General features: G+C 41.9%; 2 protein-coding genes across 3 annotated transcripts; both read left to right on the top strand.

Moving 5' to 3' along the window:
• The first annotated feature begins 3,316 nt into the window (after positions 1-3,316).
• LOC101790335 (sulfotransferase 6B1) lies at positions 3,317-9,406 on the top strand. Of its 2 annotated transcripts, none has more exons than XM_013097255.5 (7): positions 3,317-3,597; positions 5,000-5,136; positions 5,808-5,897; positions 6,536-6,681; positions 7,473-7,587; positions 8,125-8,281; positions 8,961-9,406. In XM_013097255.5, the coding sequence occupies exons 1-7, from the start codon at positions 3,396-3,398 to the stop codon at positions 9,089-9,091; spliced, it is 978 nt and encodes a 325-aa protein (XP_012952709.1). In that variant the 5' UTR covers positions 3,317-3,395; the 3' UTR covers positions 9,092-9,406. The 2 variants fall into 2 exon arrangements, with proteins under 2 accessions (XP_012952709.1, XP_005017313.1); XM_005017256.6 differs by having other exon boundaries at positions 3,319-3,597; positions 6,536-6,662; positions 7,493-7,587.
• A 2,881-nt stretch (positions 9,407-12,287) lies between these two features.
• On the top strand, positions 12,288-17,762 carry LOC101790520 (sulfotransferase 6B1). The gene is made up of 7 exons (XM_021270723.4): positions 12,288-12,570; positions 13,654-13,799; positions 14,255-14,344; positions 15,045-15,171; positions 15,595-15,689; positions 16,079-16,235; positions 17,443-17,762. Exons 1-7 carry the CDS (start codon positions 12,369-12,371, stop codon positions 17,571-17,573), a joined length of 948 nt encoding a protein of 315 aa, XP_021126398.4. The 5' UTR covers positions 12,288-12,368; the 3' UTR covers positions 17,574-17,762.
• The last annotated feature ends 1,305 nt before the right edge of the window (positions 17,763-19,067 follow it).

Raw genomic sequence — 19,067 nt, 5'->3', positions numbered from 1 at the left:
TCAGACCCACGCTCATGCACCTGCACTTGCTCCAGGTGCATAAAGGCTCTGAGCCCTGGTCCCAGCTCAGGGACTGGCACTTGGTGCCACTTGGGTCTCCCCAGTTGCTGGCACCCATGCACATGGGTGCTCTGGCTCATGGTCCCAGCCCACTTAATTTGGATGCACTCAATCCAGATGCTGGCGCTCAGACACAGATGCCCTTCCACACAGGATCTGACCCCTGCTGCTGGTGCTCAGACTGCCCTACACACACGTACACATTTAATAGAGTCCCTTGCCCAGACAAAAAGATGGAAAGGAAATTAATTAGAAGACAGGACATACTGTGATGGTCAGGTACAGGGCAAAGCAGACAAGCATTCTGACCAGCCAACAATTTACATGTAGCTGTCCCTTTTTTACCACTCATCCCTCTATTTTCCCTCACTGATCCTCCCCAAATTGCCTAAATCCCTTCCTTTCCCTACCTCTGGTCCTTATAAACATCCCCTGATGAATCCTGTCCCATGATGAAACCTTCTTCCCTCACAACCCTTAACGTGCCTATGTCCCCAGGCAGCAGCCCACCCAGCACCATCTGAGCCCTGGACTTGGACTGCCTTTGTGTGCTCCTCTGTGCTTGTGGTGGTGATGAGCTGACGGCTGCTGTCATGGCCCTGGGAGTAGCTCGACAGGGCATTATTTGGGCTGCCCACCCCTGCCTGCCATTGTCTCTGTGCTTCTTTGTGGACAGGCAGACAAGCTTTTACCACATAACCTAAAACATCCTACCACCCCAGTCGCTGTTTGGAGACTTTGACTCCCCTCAGATCTGGCACACGCTGGATTATTCAAATGAAAAAAAATGACACAAATGGTGTTTCCATTGTAGAGCAAATTCTACGTGGGGCCCAAATTTTCATGGACTGATTAATAGGATCCCAGGAAACATTCCCCTCTTGAGGTCTTGATTTTTTTTTTTTTTTTGTCATATTGATGGTCAGAAGGAGTTTAGGGGGGTACCTTCATAAGCGGACCAAGATCCCTTTTAGGTCATTTTGGAAGGCTGATTTATTGAAGCCTTTGCTAGAGTCTGAATGAGATAAATGCAGATCACAGGAACAGTTATGGAAACCCACCTCTTCTTACCTACTAACTGAGAGCACATTCCCTTAAGTTTTGAGGGTACGTTTGGGGACTGTGTTGTTGTTTTATTTAACAGGGAATGGCTCTGCACAAGCAGATCAGCTCATTGGGTAACTGTCAGCTGACAGAGTCCTGTAGCTATCACAGCAAAGGTCACCAGACTCTTTCTGCAAAACTCCACAATCAGGAAAGACCAAGTCTGATATCTATGGGAAGTCAGAAACCTTTAGAGGCACAGTGGTGGTTTAAACAACAAACACCATTAATCTGGAGATTACCAAATCCTTTAATCTGTTTTTAATCTCCATGTTTTTAAAGCTGCTTTTTAGAAACTTTAAACCAACTAATGTTTTCCGTCAGTCTCCTGTTTCAGCGTTTGGCAGGATCAGAGTCTTTCTTATGCAAGACGTACCGTGTGAGGTTTATCCCCCCTCTCCCAGCTACAGTGTCCTGGCAGATGGCTGTATCAAAGGCTCACGTTATGAAATCTTGATCTTTTTTTTTTTTTTCTCACTCAAGAAATTTAATTCCCGTCCAAATCCCTCCTTATGACTTACGTCTTCTAATTGGTTTTTCTTCAGTAATACTGTTTTTTAATTATTATTATTATTTTTTTTTTGGGGGGTGCTCAGTTCCTATGTATAATACATGCCTCCAATGAATAAGTGCCCTGACTGCCTCCTCTGGCAAATATACACCAGAAATCCAATGTTTTTTCACTCTCAAATTTTCTCCAGACTGTTCTGCGAAGATTGAAGTATGGGAATGAATTATGTGCTTCTATTATGAAAACACCAACTAAAGGAAAAAAAATAAGGCAAGCAGCTTTTGTGCTTTGCTAGAATAGCTGGTTACATGTTAAGAATCAGCAAAGACTCTATTTCATGGTACAGTAATTTCTAGCTAATGTAAGTGAAGCGATGCAGACGGTGCCAATTGGATGTGCTTTGGTGCAAGCTCTGATTCAGGAAATGGACTGAGCAGGAGTCACGTGGTGTCCACTTGGTTCAGCTGATGCCTGCTCACAGGTAGTCTTTATACATGTATACTGACAAATTTTTACAGAAAAGAAGTGATGAAGGTAAAAGCAAAAGATTTCCATAGACTGAACAATATTTGCATCAAAATGCAAGAGCTGTAGGGCCAGGTGATCCTGTGAGTGCTGCAGGGTGCCTCAGTGCCTGGGTGTGAATTCCCCAGGGCAAGCCATCGGTGGACCTCCTGATTGAGCTGCCCAATAGGCAGCTTTCAAAGATGGAGATGGGAAAGAATGGCATTTAGACACTTGGCAGAATTTATTTTTTATTTTATTTTTATTTTTTTGTGGGGAGAATGGGGAACTATTTTCTACTTCCTCTCTGCCTTGTGATCCATCCTCTTGTCAAAGATGTTAATGTTAAACCTGGGCATTACTTTAATTTTTGTACTGAGATCAGTGCAGTCTGAAGTTCATAAATTAAAGTCCGTTATAAATAATAATCATTATAACTGAGGCTATATTTTTACTAAGTCAGTGATCATTGATCAGCTGTTAAGCAATGATTGAGCTCATTAAGGGAAGAACATGTAAAAATAGTAATTTTCATCAGAAAGCCAGACCTTTCTGTTGCAATCCAAACAGAGAAGAACAATGATCAAAGAGCATGTTGGTCCTTCTGCCCTCCTGGGCACCAGCTGGAGGGAGAAGTTGGCCACCATTACAGGACAGCCAATAATGCACTAAACACTCTCCCAGTCCCAGTGCATTTTATCTTACTTTTTTTTGGGGAAAAAAAAAAAAAGGAGTTGTATAAGAAAATATCCCAGCAGAATGAATGCTGAAAAGAGCAGAACAGCCACAAGGAATGTGCTTATGCCAGTTAAACCATAGCCTGTAATCATGTCCTTCTTCTATCTTGATGTACTTTGTTTATAAATTCTGTGCTGTGATTATTTGCATATTTTTGGCATATGATGTTTTTGAGTTAGATAAACCCTTTAACCCAGGATGCAATTACATTTGCTTGTTTTTCTTGTTCAATTACATCCATATTCTGTTGATATCAAAGGGTTCAAGTGACTTAAGGTCTTTGTCTGCAGTTAGTTTTTTTTTTTTTTTCAGTTTCAAAAAGAGTAGTTAATTATTGCTTACAAGGTCCACCCCCCCACACACACCTCCTCCTCCCCAAAACCCAAAAAAGTAAAAGCCCTATTAAAAGGCACACTGTGGCTCTCTTTCCATGTAGCATTTCTCACTGTGACGGAGCCTGTGTGTGAGGCAGAGAAGAATGGAAAAGCCCAGGAAGAAATTTATTGATGTGGTAGATAAGGCAATGGTTGCTGCTAGCACAATGGATCGTGATGAACTGCTTTTTTCTTACAAGGGGATTCTCTACCCTGTTACTGTTTGCAGTCCCGAAGTGTTTAAAGCTATGGAGTCCCTTGAAGCCAGAAGTGATGATGTCATTTTAGCAGGATACCCTAAATCTGGTGAATATAACTTGCTTTCTTTGTAAATGAATTTGTGTGATATCAAATAAGTAGATTCTACTTACAGTTTTTAGAGAAAAAAGAAAAAGTAGAACATTTTTTTTTCTAAAAAACAAAACAAAACAAAACAAAACACAACAAAGCTAGTTATGAGGACATTATATAGGAATTTTGCAAATGACTGACAAACACCTGATTTTCTTAGCTATAGAGTGTAAAGCTTTTGTTATCTTTAATTTTTGTAGTTATGAATTTATATGCACAAATTGAAAAGAATAAAAATGTAATTCTCAAACTGGAGGCAACTAGATTTCCTGATGTTGCAGGATCTGCTCTTGCAGTTATGTTTGTAAAGACAGTAGCTTTGTATTTCTACACAGAATGAACCCATTGGTGCCTTCACATGCAGTGCTGCATATATATATATATATATATTTTTTTTTTTTTTTTCTCATAAATGTATAGAATATCTAAAATCCATGACTACCAAAAATTATTTTGCAACATGTGGCAGTGGCCACATGGATTTTTATTGGGAGATTGAGAGCAGTTCTTTTCTGGGGTTGCTAGTTTACCCTACATCTTTGCTGCATCTCCCTGAAAGCACTCTACGCTGGCTCTTGGGTGTGTTACATATCCATTTTAATATAGCTATTTTTCTCCTTTAGCAATAGGATTCACAGTGCCTTACAGCAGATAGCCAGAGCTGACAGGTTTCTAAAGTTTTTGCTATTTTTTTAGCATGTTTTCTGTCTGAAGAAATGTTGTACACTAAAATGCAGTTCTTGAACTCTAATGACAAAGACATAGTAACCCAGTGTCCACAGGTCAGGGAATAGTAAACTAAACATGAGAGTTCTCTACGGGTTCTCTTTTACATTGTGAAAAAAATATATCATATATATATATGAAACATTTCAGACTTTTTTTTATATACTACATATTGGTAAAGAAAATGAGCATACAAAGCACAATTTTTGGATCTAGTACTGCAACTATGCTAAAGTTCTGTGACCTGTCCTTCCATCAGAAAACATTTGTAATTTACTAGGTTTTGAGGTACAGGTTCATCACCCCTATTCCCACTTGTAACAATTTAAAATTATTACATTAATGCATGTTTAGTGCATGCAGTGGTTTTTCTCCTTAATTAGTTATTTTACAAGTTACAAGTTAATTTATGATGTATTTAGCCATCTAAGTTGGAGAAGTGTAACCTTCAAAGGCACAAAGGTAGGGCCCTGAGAGGTGATTGTCCAGACAGTCAGCTGTGATATTGTATCACAAGAAAGAAGACCAGGCAACTCACCTGCTAGTACTACCTACCTCCTGGCTGCTGGCAGATCCATTTCTGCTTTTTTCTCAAGGCTTTACAAGCAATTCTGTATTTTTCCCCTTCCAGGTACAAACTGGGTGGGTCAGATCTTAAGTGATCTGGTAGCCACATTTGAAAAGAAAACGCAGGGTGAAGAAAGTGTTAATGCTGAAGACCTAGAAGAATTCCCCTACCTTGAAGTTGGAGATGCTGGGAAATTTGAGGTGGGTACAGAATACTTATTAAAATTGTAAAAATTTGGTGCTTCAAACACTGAATATATGGCATGTGAAATACTCCACTCTTTGATAAGAACTCTTCCATGTCTCTGTAGGCTGCATCTGGCCAGGCTGAAACTCATTTATGTTGCAAAATGCTGAGGGATAAAGGGACACTCTACAGGGCCTGAGAGGAGCACATACTCATTAGAAATACAAGCACTACAGAAATTTGGCGTAGCATTTTCTGTATTTATGAAGAGTTTCATGAAAAGTTGAATATTGAAAGAATGACTTTTGTCTTTTCTACTACCTCTTCTTTATCCCCCCTTATCTCTTGGGATTATTCAGCTTTCCCATGCTCCCGGTTAGATTCTGGATATTACCTTTCAGTTTCATACCTTGTCTAGCAGAACATATTAAATTCATTATCACTAAAGAGAATTAGTAATGGCTAATCTTCCTTCCAAATGTTCATTCTCAGGGGCTTTTGAAGATTATTGCTACTCAGGGTAGTCTGCTAAGATCCCAGGATAACACTCATAAAGCATAAGTGTTTCTGATCAGCCAAAAATTGTTGATAAATTTAGCAAATTAATGTTTTATCACAGGCCAATGGAACAGAATACTTGTAGTAATTGAACTGTCTACTTTCTTCCTTCCAATTCTTAATAAAGCGAATGAACAAGTTACCTTCTCGAAGAGTTATATTTACTCATCTCCTTCCTGACAATCTTCCCAGGTCTATCTTCAAAAGTAAAGCCAAGGTGGGTGATGATTTGAATGTTTTGTAAGCAAACACTCCTACAAATGCTTTTGAAAGCTAATTTAGTGCTTTTAGGCCAAATTTCAAAATCATTCTTATACTTACATAGTGTTTAGCCTGACCATTTTTACTTGACTGATAGCTACCCTTTATCTCAGTAAGTCTCAGTTCATCCTTACAGACACATTTGTTTCAGTATCCACAAGGCAGGTGTGGGGGAAAACAAAACCTCCAGCAGTAAAAAAATGTATTTGTATACAACTTCCTATGGAAGGCTTTCCACAATGTTGTTACAAATGCATTAAGTTCTGGAGAGAATATGTATTTGTGTGATTTTTTCCTCTCTATCTAAATGATGAATAATACTCGTATTGGGCAAATCATACTTAGATTCTGCATAATTAATTTGATTAATCTGGAAAAGATATTTTGATAGCTATAGGCAATCATACTCACAAGGTACTGAAGTGAAGCAAAATACTTCACTTACTGGATTTAGAAAAGAATTGTTACTACTGCAAATAGCGTATGACATACTAGAAATTCCTCAGACTGCAGTTCTAAAGAAGAGTATTTTTTTTTTTTAATACTATGGCTTGTTATTTTTCACTGTAGAAATAAAATGTTTTTATTTTGTAGATATTGCTGTTGATTCGCAATCCAAAAGACGTGGCTACATCTTTTTATCATTTTTCCAATGGCATGTCTCTTCTTCCTTCCTATGAGACCTGGGACGATTTCTTCATAGCTTTCATGACAGAGAAAAGTACAGTATATTCTTTTATGTAAATTATCCAATGTTTTGACTTTGTCTAAAAACCTTGCATTTTGTAAATCAGAGTCACTTGCATTTTTTTAGTTTACAGCAAACAGAGCAGTGATTAAGGAAACAAAGTGAGAAATTTGAAGTGAATTTTACAGTATTTGTCTTACTGACTGAAGACAGATATTCATCAGAACTGCACTTACACAAACTGCTTTAATTTGCACAAACTGTTATTTTTGCTGGAAGAAGCAGTTCCTCTTTATCTTGCTCTTGGATCCCCTTCACCCCTTCTCCTCTCCACTGTCCATTATCCTGTGCTCACACAGACATCTGAACACCAGCTTGCCAAACTGGCAAAAAAGAATAAAATAACCCCACTAGTTTAAAACTGCATAAATTCTCCAGTTTTTGTGTTGCACAGAAATGCACAGAAATTTTGTTGCACAGAAATGGAAAGAAGCAGACAAGGTAGGATTTGCTTAAAACCAGCCACAGTAGAGAGGAGCGTTTCTGTGAAGGTGTTTGCAGAGGTTCTGAGCCAGACCCCCAGCTCCCTTGCTGGCCCTGGTGTGAAGGCAGATCCTTCAGAGCCACACTGGACTAGCTTTGGTCCAGAGACTATGACAGAGATTGGAACAGTCTGGAGCAAAACCCCATAGATCCCATAAAGAGGGATTTATGGGGTTTATCCCAGAAGGGGGTAAACTCAGGCATAAACATAATGGCTACGGTGGAAGGATCAACCCAAGGACAAAAAAATGTTTAATATAATAAGGAGCTTGTCTAATATTATTTTATTCTTCATCTTAGGATTATTTTGTTTTATTTAGTGCCCTGGGGATCCTACTTTAATTATCTTTCTGAATGGAACAAGTATGCTGCTGATGAAAATGTTATGACAATAACTTATGAAGAACTAAAAGAGGTGAGGTTACCTCTTGAGGTAACAAGTATTTTATACTTCAAAGAACAATTGTTCCTAACCAATAAACCATTATATTCATATAGTGTATTCAAACTGCATGATACATACAGTATGAGACAGATTATTGTTTTAGGAGAGGGTAAGATGAAATTCCAGCTTAAAAACTTTTTTATATATATTTGTGTGTGTGCACGAACATGATTCTTGTTTTCTCTTTAGCTGCAGCATCAGCCCAAATCATTGTAAATCAAAATCCTCAGTAATTATTTTTTGGAGCTTTTATAGCTCCAAATGGTGTAGATTTGTCTCAACTGTAAATTATACACAGCCTTCTGTAATCTATAAGAATACAGCTCATATCTTATCTGAAAAAGTAACGGAGAATAAAAACACTAGACACCATTCCAGTCTTGATAAACTCTGAATACTCTATATATGCAGCTAACAGAGGCATGCAGGGCCATGAAAACATCTTGAAAAAAAAAAGAAATGTAAGCTGTTTGAATGTCATGTGGTATGTTGCCTTCCTCTTTTCAGAATCGGGCCCTGGGAGTGAAAAATATCGCTGCTTTCTTTGGGATTTCTCTGACTGAGGAAGAGCTTCAGGGTGTGGTGGAGAGGAGCAGCTTCCAGTCCATGAAGGAGAACTCGCTGAAGACCCACGGGGCGCTGGGCAGCATTCTCTTTCGCAAAGGTAGGGAGCTCCAAGAGGCCCAGAGGCAGAAACATCACGCTGTCAAGAACTAGTCAAGGAGCATTCATGAGGAAGGGACTGCAGCCATCATGGGAGAAGCAACAGCACACAGCAAATTTTAGAGGCCCACAGATGGCTGGCAGGAAGGAGTAGTCTTGTGTCTGAATTACTTTCCCTCTATTGGCCAAGAGTCTTCCTCACTGAGTCTTCTTCAGCCACCAGATGCTTACCTGGGGAGGGCAGGCGTTTTAAAAGAAAGGGGCCAAAACTCAGCCTAAATTTTTGGGAGAGTGTAAGTGCCCTGAAAGGGCCACTGTCAACCCCTTGTTCATGCTAACAAGTTAGAGAAAAGACAAGGATCCAAGAATTGGTAATAGAGAGAAGCAAGATAGTAGAAGACTACTTTTGTAGTGCAGTGTAGGTGATGCAGATGTGAGAGGGCTAACTTGGTTGTCAGAATCTATTTCTACATTTGACATTAAAGGAGTCACTGAATAAAATCAGAAGCTGACAAGGGAGCACAAACCCAGTTCTGCCTCCAGACAGACGATTCTTAATCAGTCCTTCCTGATCTTCCATTTTGTCAGTCATAATTGACTCTGGAGTAAAGAGCTGCAGAAAAATAGGACCTTATGCTGTTTTTCTTTTTTTCTCCAATAATTTCTTTGCTTCTTTGAAGGTGGTGTAAGTGACTGGAAGAGTCTTTTCAGTGAAGATCAGAATGAGAAAATGGACAAAGCATTTGAAGAACATATAGCAGGAACTAAACTGGGGATGAAGTTAAAGTATGACGTGTACTGCAAAGCCTGAAGAGCGATTAAATGTGGTTATAGGAAGAGCTTTCCACTGCACTTTCAGATCATCTGAATAACATATATTAGATAGCTGGAATGATCCAAGAATCTTGGAATTATTGTAATAATCACATTAATCACACTGCAGCAGCCTTTACAGCGAGAGTGATGAATAGTTGTTTTGTTGTTGTTCGTTTTTTTCTTTTGTTTGTTTGTTTATTTTTCTTTTAATGTGAGATCTTTGGCTTACTTTGGCTACGTTTATTTGCTGAATACGATGATAACTAACTATATTCAAATAAACCTGACAGCCTTGTTTCAGTAGCTATCACTGGAAGGAAATGGTCCTTTTGTGTTTCCAGCCAAACAGTCATTCTAGACTATTTAGAAATTATTTAGTATATGGAGATTTATTTTTTTTTCCAAAACTTCCTCAAGTTAGGCAACATCTTCATGATTAAGATAACTAGCAAAATATGGATCTGATGCAACCTTAAGTAATGACAAAGGATATCTTTCCTGTGACTTCAGGACAAACGCGATGAAAGCTAGAAGAAATAGAATAAAGAAGCATGGAGATCAGCATTTTTAAGTATTTTAATGTCTTTGAATGCAGAATTTCAATCTGGAATTCAAATTACAGACTGGTATTAACAGCCATGATCCAATCATAGGCACTGGTTTTACATATGACCACAAATAATTATCTCTGTGGAACACAAAAGAAATCCCTATTTTTTTTTCTCATATATAAATTTGCACTTGCTTCACTGAAACCAATGTTTCTATCTGTATAAAGGTTAGTAAAAAGCAAAATTGTGATGTTAATACTTGTGTAATTCTGGCATCAGACAGGTTCTGAAATTACACCAAAAGAGAAGCAACTTAGATCAACAGCTTCATATGTAGAGATAGCAACTTAAATGGGTTATGTAATGTGATTAAAGTACTGAGAGTAGATTTGAGTTCCTAGAAATCCAAACAACAGTCATAAAATGCATCTAAAGGCAGCAACACTTGCAGGAATTTCCACTTGTTTACATGGCTGTTATGAAACTAATTGCAATAGTTTGTTCAAGGTACAACTTTGTAAACTGGATCAGTACAAAACTGGGAGGACAGTTAAAGCAATATCCTTTAGTGGAGAGGCCTGGTTGTATTCAACATTATTTTGACAAATTAAGAAGAAGGTTGGAAAACATAAAGTTCAGTAAAGGTAAGTGTGAAAATACAAACAAACCAAAGGCTGAAGTACTTAATGGGGGAAAGCCAGTAAGAGTGAATTGTGAGAAAAGACTTGAAGAATCACACTCAGCAAGGATTAATTTGGTGAAAGTGCTGGGGGGGGGGGGGGGGGGGGGAAGTCAAATCTTATTCTGGTTTACAGTAAAAGGAGGTTCATACATAACACAGGCAGTAATTGTTAAAGCCACTGGTTGCAGGTCATTCTAAACTTGAGAATGCTGCTGCTTAGGGAGGCCATGAAAAGTTTTAAACAATCATCTAATGGGGAGAAGATTGGCATACTCAATAAATCAGATATGCAGGTGTAGGACTAGAAAGTCAGATCAAGTCCCTTCCACATCTATACTTCTGGGTATTTCGATGTACAGCAGATTAGCTATTCATGTTCTTACTGATGCCCTGAACAAAAGCACCCAGGACCTTGTTTGTGTTAATTATTCTTGCATTAATTAAATCAGCACTGAACACTATAGTTCACGGAGCTGGCAAAACTCTATCAAGTCTGGCTTCCTTTTGTGACTTTTTTTCCTCAGTTGTACCCACACCAGATTTTAGAGTTACCTTCCTCATTCTCACTGGCTGAATCTTACTGTAGTTTAATGGCAGCTTTGGAGTTTTCAGACAGATACTGCACAAGAGCCTTGATTTGCACTGAGACTTTCCAAGCACACCGGGATTTGAGAAGTAAATGTAAGTATCACATTTACTTAGTAAGGGGAAGCAGTTGAGCTTCAAATAGTATTACCATTGCAGCACTATTGGATGAGAGATTACGTATGTGGTTGTTATTGAGCCTCACAGGCTCTGGGAACAATCTCTGCAAAGACTGGATGCTACAGTGCTCACAAGGGATGCTGTATAGCTGCTACTCTGTTAAACTAATTAGATTAAAACTAATTTGAAAGCACCTGGTCTGAAATAAATTGTAGACATGCCCTTGCTTATCTGATGGAAAACCAGCCAATGACCTGTTTATGTAGTTTATCCTCTCCTGTGTTATCCCAAGGTTCAATTACTGTCTGCCCTTAAAATCTCACCCTATCTATTTTATAGCAGTAACACTTCAGGTGCTTTTGCTTCATTAGAGATGCTCTGTGGGCCTTTGCATTCAACAGGGTAAGGATGTGTGTGAGGGGAAGACAGAGAAGGCAAGCAGCCACGTTGGGCAATGAATGTGGACAATAGGACTTTTTGCAATGATATAACTTGTCGAGATACATATTTCTCCATCTTAGTACTACTTATCTTCTGAAAAGGCAGCAGCCAGAATATCAATAACTCCCCCACTAAGAACGTTTTCACCCAAAGATTAAATTATGGCCAAGTATAGACACAAAAAGAACTAATGTGATACAGGTGAACTTGATTCATGTTAATGCAGAACCTAACTATTAGAGTTTCACATGAAATCAATGCTTCTGGAGGATATGGTGAAGTAGAAGGTCTTGAATGTGAGTATTCAGTCATGAGAAGTATGGCTTAGATGGTACAAGTCCCTAGTGCTGAATATATTACCTGGAGTGATAATATTACAATAATGGGCTGAAGATAGCACTGGCACCTGAAACAAAGTTGGACCCTTGGGTATCCATCCATTAGTGAAGTCAATACCAAAGTAGGCTGAGATCCACTGCTCTCATGGTTATGCTGGTTATCTAGTTTGCAAATTGCACTATGTAGCTCAGCAGTTAAAAATATTTAAAGTAGTATCTTACAACACTTATAAGTCTCTCCCTGATTTCACGCAATATTTTGAATGCTAGCAGTATTAACTGGAATTGCTGTCCCAACAGCAATGCTTTGCAGAGAACAGACTACTGGTGCTGGTATCAGGCATGGCAGAGAGACTCCATGTCACTACTGTGAGTCTCCTGTCCTGCAGTTTCGAAAGGAGGTAACAGAGTACAAATGGAGTTAATCAGTGACATGTATCTTAATCTCTGAGTGAATGCCCTTTCTGATTTCCTAACACACTGTATAAAGTTCTTCTGCATTGTGGAAAGACAGTCTGTATCTCTGCTTGAAAAGAATTCCACAGGGATACAAGCATGAGCAGAAATAGAGAAAGAGTCATTGAAGCAGTGGAAAGTTGCTTTTCAGAGAATGAAAAGACTTCCCCAGAAGATATGCTGTTTACTTACAAAGGTATTTTGTATCCTACTGCATTTAGCAGCCCAGAAACTTTGGAAGCTCTGAAATCCCTTGAAATCAGGAGCGACGATGTGATTCTAGCAGGCTATCCTAAAACAGGTGAGTGTTCACTGGATAAATAGTCAAACATGCAATGCTAAAATCCGGAATCATGTGCCTTCGTTTAACGCAGCAATAATACCTGAGAAAAGCTTATGGTGACACCATTCTCCATAGGATCATGAAATTAAGTTGTAAGGCATCTCTGGAGGTCTTCTAACCCAACCTCCTTCTCCTCCATGCCTTTTTTTTTTTTTTTTCTTCCCCAGCCTGAGCAACCCAAGCCTTTCCATGTGTTTCACTTGCTGCAGCTCGCGGTGGTTTCAGGGGCTTTCAGCAGGACCCTCCTCTGATTCTCAAAACTTCTTGTGCTTCAGTGCATGAACTGCATGCTGTGTGCAAGTGGTGAAATCACCAGTGTTGGATAAAGCACAATAACCACATCCCTTGACTTTCCGAACACAGTCTTGTTAGTACAGGAAAATATGTTGTTACCCTACTTGCTGCAAGGGTAATACAGGGACTATTTCCTACTAACGAGGGCAGAATAGCAGTGTTTCCACAAATCTACTACATTGCACAATGCAAGTAATTCCCATGCACCTAACTGGAGGAAAAAGGAATGCTACCAGGACTCTTAAGTTGTTCCCTTTCACGTGGACATTTTGGATTCCTTCACATTTGTCTCTAATCACTTTGGAGAGATACATTAACAGGTCATATACAGAAAGAGGAGTTGGTGATTCTTATTACATTGACTTTGAGTGCAGCCTGCAGAGCTGTGCATGGGCAGAAATAGTTTAGAGGTGTGAGGGTCCACCTACACGTCCCAGAAGAGGTTAGATGAAAACTGAGAATTGGTTCTTTGAGCCCAGTGCCTCACATACCAGCTGTGGCAGGTCGCAGAAGCCAAGACAGCTGAGCCTGGTGCAAAGATGCTGTCAGAGTTTGACAGTCTTTTGGTTTGGTTGAAGAACCCTTCTTCAGTTTGTTATGGGAGCCTAGCTGGGGGCTGGGTATGAGACCAAACTCTGCTGACCAATAAAAGGCTGAAAACTGAAGCTCCTCTCAGCCAGGCTGACAGGAAAAGGTGGAGATGTGTGGCCCAGGACGGACGTTCTCCTGCTATCTTTATCATTTCAGGAACCAACTGGCTTGAAGAAATGGTGAGGGAGCTGGAATCAGCAGATGCTAAATATACGGAAGATGAAATGAAAGAGAGAATAAATGCTGAAAAGGAGCTACAGATGTTTCCACGTCTAGAGTTTGGAGATCCTGGAATATATGAGGTGGGCAGGGTTTCGAAATATTGGCAATACTCTTGCTACAGGTAGTAACGGTTGAAAGACAATGTCTAATCTCAGGAGCAATAGACGACTTCAGAGTAGTAACAAGTGTTAGGGTCAGTGCAAAGAGCATGTCCTATTGCCCCTGGTGTCCCAGTGCAAGGGTCTCAGAACACCAGCCAGCGTTGGAGGCCTGGGGTCTCCAGGCCTGGAGCCAGTTGGTTGGATCTGTAAGACTGTTCTTGTGGGTGTCCTGTCCTCAGACCTGTCTCATGTGAAGTGATGCTCTGTGGCAGAGGCTAGCAGAAGCCTACATGTATGCCGCCAGTGCCTGGGATTTCCCAAGGGATAAGATACCTCTTGTCTGGTCTTAAATTTTCCTGTTACCCATGACTCCTGAAAAGGCTCACTTCAATGAATAAACTACTTCTGTCCTATTTCTCCCACCTTCCTTAAAGAGGATGAAGAAACTGCCTTCCCGAAGAATCATTTCAACCCATCTGCATCCTCATCTCCTGCCCTTCTCCATCCTCCAAGGAAAGGCTAAGGTGAGTCTTCTCTTTGTGTCACACTGCAAAAGCATTTCCACCTCAAGCTAGCTTTCCTCTGCCTGTGTGAGATGTCTTTTTGCACTTTCACCTGTGCTGTTCAATGCATAGGCACATTTCCAAGGGTGAAGAGGCAGAGTGCTGTGTGCTGAAGTTGTGAATAAGCATCCTCTCCCGGCAGCAGTAGCTCTGCTGACTCTAATTTCTCTCGGTGGGCTAGTAGCCCCTAAGATCTCAGAAAGATGCTTCCAGATTTTTGTGTCAGAAAACTGAGCATGGCAAGCAGTTACCCTGTTTGGATAAGCTTAGAGGCTTGGACTTGCCTCTAAGACCAGTACTTGTCGAAAGCCCAGCAGGGCCTCAGGAGATAACATGATCATCGATGAGAACTGCTTAAGACAGAAGCATGGGTGCACCCACAGTCTGTTTGTAGATCTTCTGGTCTGTAGCGCTTGAGCTCATTTCTTTGGATTGGTGCTAGTTCACAGCTGTGTCCCAAGGGCATCACTGAAAAGGTATCTCTTTTCACCTTGAAGCTGCCAGCAAGTGGTCTGCCAAGGCTCTGACTTCTTACTAAACCAAAGGAATTAGACTGGCATGTCATTGTCTGGTGGGTGTTTGTGGACTTGTGATGTGTTGAGAAGATGGTGTCTTGCTCAGTCACCATATCACAACCAAATCATGAATATTCCTCCTCCAGGTCCTTGTGCTACTTCGGAACCCCAAAGACACGGCTGTCTCCTATTACCACTTCTACAACAACATGCCAGTGCTGCCATCCTTTGCCTCCTGGGATGAGTACTTTACAGCTTTCATGAATGGGAAATGTACTTTTCCCTGTGTTTTCTGGGATTTCTTTCCACCTAGAGTGCATATACAGGATTCTGGGCTTGGGAATCTTACCCCAGCATATCTTCCCAAGGCAGTCATGGGCAGATGGGCCCATGTTATGGATGAATAGTGGAGTAACAGAGAACTAGTATTACTTTTGTCTCTAACTTAGAATGGAGAGATTGTGGCAAAGCCTGAATCTTTCTATTCCCGTAATAGAGCTGGTGGTTCAGTGCAACCTAGTGACAAGAACTGGGGGATCCTTCATTGACCTCAGCTGAAACAACAGACATTACCTAGTCCCCACTTCTCCATTCTGGTGCCATGTTTAGATAGCTGTATGGGCTGACTCCTCTAATTTGGTAAAGGCTGTTTTCACATATATCCTGCACAGCTATTTCTCTTTTCTTTGTCTGCAGTGACCTGGGGATCCTACTTTGACCAGTTAGTGGAATGGAACCAATACATTGACCATGAGAAGATCATGATGATAAGCTATGAGGAACTGAAAGAGGTGTGGTACCTCAGCCAGTTCTTCCTTGATGGATGCACTGTGCAACTGTCCTTATACACGTGGGGGCTATGGGGAAGTAGAAACTATTGGGTCAGGCCTGTCTGTCCCTTTAGAAGAGTACGCTTTCCTGAGCTACTCTCTTTTGCTCCTGGGTTGGCCCATGGGGGCTTAGGAGGAGAGCAGGCTTGTCTATTTGTGGAAGGAGTCTCATCTCACTCAGTTGCTTTTAGGGAGAAGAAAAGGCCTTGAACCGGAGGCCACCACGTATAGATTCCCCCTCTATGAGAGACCTTAGAATTCCTTGGTGACATCACTGGATGCTGGCTTTGTAACCTAGCCATGGTGCCCAGTCTTTTGACTTCACCTTTGTGCTGTGTTCCTTTGGCCAGAACCCAATACTGGGAATGAAAAAGATTGCTGCCTTCTTTGAGTTCTCCCTGGATGAGGAAGATTTTCACAGAATTGCCAAGAAGACCAGTTTCCAAGCCATGAAGGAGAAATCCAAGGAAACCCATGGTAAATTTGGGGACATCCTCTTCCGTAAGGGTAAGTCTTTGCAAATGAAAAATCTGCCTTCTAAAGTTGTCTTCTGAGAGTCACTGGGACATGAGCTTGCTAGGCTTGTTGTGAATGGCAGGTATGGGTGAGGTGTCTTCTGTAGCATCCTGTACAGAAAGCTTCTGCCATTGGTGAGATTTTGGGGCTGTTTGTGAGTAGCATACCGGAGTGCCTCAGCTATCCATGGTCCTCAGCCATTGCTTCCATGTTGCTCTCTTTCCCTGTGGCAACGCTGGTCAATTAGGCAAGTGAGGTGTAGAGGTGGAGGCTAACATTACGTAGGTTACATGTATACCAGCAATTATGCACTAAATCTGCTTGGGCTGTGTGGTTTGTCTTTATGGTTGTCTGCTGGTGTGGCCTTTGCCCAGGAGTTGTGCAATGAGGCTGATGGTTGATCTGGAGGGGAAGAACAGTGGGTTGGTGTGACATGGAGAAAGGCTGTTTCTGTCTTTGGAGTTGAATTTCAAGTAGGCTTTTTGACATTTCTGACTTTACATGTCACTTCATACAAATTCTCTTTTGGAGGAGGTGTGCTAATGGGACAAGGGTCTCAGGAACATCATACTCAGTGCTGTGTTGGCCTCCCGGGCATCACATTATTATGTCCTCACCAGGAGATGAGAAATAGTCTCAACATGGTTTCTCTCAACAGGTGTGCCAATAGTGGTGATCACTTATAGACCTGGGGCCAGGGCCCGGGCTCTTGTAGCACAGTTGCTCCCCAGTGCTCAGGAGTCTCTGATTTCTGACTGCTGTGGACATGGGCTTGCTTTAGCCCCTTCCCATTCCAACCCCTTGGAGGAAGAAGGATTTAACTGATCTCTCCACCACTCACCCCATTTCCCCATATAACTTGACTTTTCAGAAGGAAGCATTCACAAATGCATATTCCCTTGTGACAAAAACAGGTTCATCTCTTTTCAGTGTAAACTCTGCATGAAACCACCTTGGAAATGCCCTCTGGCATGGGGGAGATGTGAGGGAAGGCGTGCAGGCAGCACGCCTCTCTTTGGCCTCGCTCCAGACTTTATTTTCTTATCTTTGTGACCTTGCCTCTCCTAGGCAATTAGCCCTCTTAGGGGCATAAAACAGACGCTTCTTGCCTCAGTGTGCAGTGAGTCTGCATCACTGTTGTGTTATTCTCTCTCATGATTAGCCACCTTCAGTCCTTGTTGCTTCTTGTTGTACACAGGCATTGTTGGAAGCTGGAGAGACCTCTTCTCTAAAGCTCAGAATGAAGAAATGGACCGAAAATTTGAAGACTCCATAGGGAGAACAAAGCTGGCAGCAAAGATTAAATACAATGTGTACTGCAAGGCCTGAAAATGAGCAGAAGAGCAGCAACTTCTTCCCCAAAAATGATTCTCCAATAGTGGCCGGTCACCATGAGAAAAGAGGAAACCCTCAGAGATCGACTTGGCACCTCTAAACATTTGGACTGTAATTCTTGGGCTTGTGCTGTGCCTGGAGCCTGGCTGTTGCTTAATGCAAGCAAATAAAATGAGCGCATTTCTTCAGTGAGTGCCTGACATCCTTCCAGGAGAGAGATGGTGCATGGGCATCATAGCACCCATCTGGTGGTTTCGTTGTGGCTGCCTCACAGCCTGAGACTGTGAGGGAGGCTGATGCAGTGCTCAATGGTAAGGGAGAGGAGTCTCCACAGGGACCTTCCTCCCAGGACATAGTGGGCTTGACTTGCATTTGTGGTGTGGGTCTGAACCCACAAATGACTGTGTAGAGAGAGAGCACATGGTGCTAACTGGAAGGGTTGAGAGTTTATGAGTCTATGTTGAGTGTTGTGAACCTTTAGTTCACTGAGGCTGACTCTGTGTTAGGTTATGAATAGTCAACAGACTGAAGTTGTTTGATGTGGAGTTAGGAAGGAAGCAGATGCCGAAGGGAAGTTTTGAAAAGATGGGAGGGCTGCAACCCTGAATGGTAACTCTATATTTGCGTTCCTGGTACAGCAAAGTGATTACTTGGAAGAAACATATCCTCTGCTTGAGGGTAGGAAGGCTCTGCAGGAGGATCTGGATAGGCTGCACCAAGGGGCTGAGGTCAACTGCATGAAATTTAACAAGGCCAAGTGCCAGGTCCTCCACCTGGGGTGCAACAACCCCAAGCAGAGCTACAGGCTGGGAGATGAGTGGTTGGAGAGCTGCCAGGCAGAGAAGGACCTGGGAGTGATGGTGGATAGTCGGCTGAATATGAGCCAGCAGTGTGCTCAGGTGGCCAAGAAGGCCAACGGCATCCTGGCTTGCATAAGAAACAGTGTGACCAGCAGGGCTAAGGAGGTGATCGTCCCCCTGTACTCGGCTCTGGTGAGGCCGCACCTCGAGTACTGGTTCAGTTTTGGGCCCCTCGCTACAAGAAGGACATCGAGGTACTTGAGCGGGTCCAGAGAAGGGCGACGAAGCTGGTGAGGGGCCTGGAGAACAAGTCCTACGAGGAGTGGCTGAGGGAGCTGGGCTTGTTCAGCCTGGAGAAAAGGAGGCTCAAGGGCGACCTTATTGCTCTCTACAGGTACCTTAAAGGAGGCTGTAGCGAGGTGGGGGTTGGTCTGTTCTCCCACGTGCCTGGTGACAGGACGAGGGGGAATGGGCTAAAGTTGTGCCAGGGGAGGTTTAGGTTGGATCTTAGGAAGAACTTCTTTACCGAAAGGGTTGTTAGGCATTGGAATGGGCTGCCCAGGGAAGTGGTGGAGTCACCATCCCTGGAAGTCTTTAAAAGACGTTTAGATGTAGAGCCTAGGGATATGGTTTAGTGGGGACTGTTAGCGTTAGGTCAGAGGTGGGACTCGATGATCTTGGAGGTCTC

The sequence above is a fragment of the Anas platyrhynchos genome, chromosome 3 (assembly GCF_047663525.1).
Source record: "Anas platyrhynchos isolate ZD024472 breed Pekin duck chromosome 3, IASCAAS_PekinDuck_T2T, whole genome shotgun sequence".
Lineage (NCBI taxonomy): Eukaryota > Metazoa > Chordata > Aves > Anseriformes > Anatidae > Anas > Anas platyrhynchos.
The sequence above is the reverse complement of the archived record's forward strand: the minus strand, read 5'-3'. Positions and strand labels throughout refer to the sequence as shown.

Excerpts from the sequence above, each read along its gene's own strand:
- LOC101790335 (XM_013097255.5), top strand. The coding sequence starts at position 3,396 with ATGGAAAAGCCCAGGAAGAAATTTATTGATGTGGTAGATAAGGCAATG. Across the intron at positions 3,598-4,999 it reads AGCAGGATACCCTAAATCTG|GTACAAACTGGGTGGGTCAG; the intron begins GTGAATATAACT and ends TTCCCCTTCCAG. Across the intron at positions 5,898-6,535 it reads TCTTCAAAAGTAAAGCCAAG|ATATTGCTGTTGATTCGCAA; the intron begins GTGGGTGATGAT and ends TTTATTTTGTAG.
- LOC101790520 (XM_021270723.4), top strand. The coding sequence starts at position 12,369 with ATGAGCAGAAATAGAGAAAGAGTCATTGAAGCAGTGGAAAGTTGCTTT. Across the intron at positions 12,571-13,653 it reads AGCAGGCTATCCTAAAACAG|GAACCAACTGGCTTGAAGAA; the intron begins GTGAGTGTTCAC and ends TTATCATTTCAG. Across the intron at positions 15,172-15,594 it reads AGCTTTCATGAATGGGAAAT|TGACCTGGGGATCCTACTTT; the intron begins GTACTTTTCCCT and ends CTTTGTCTGCAG.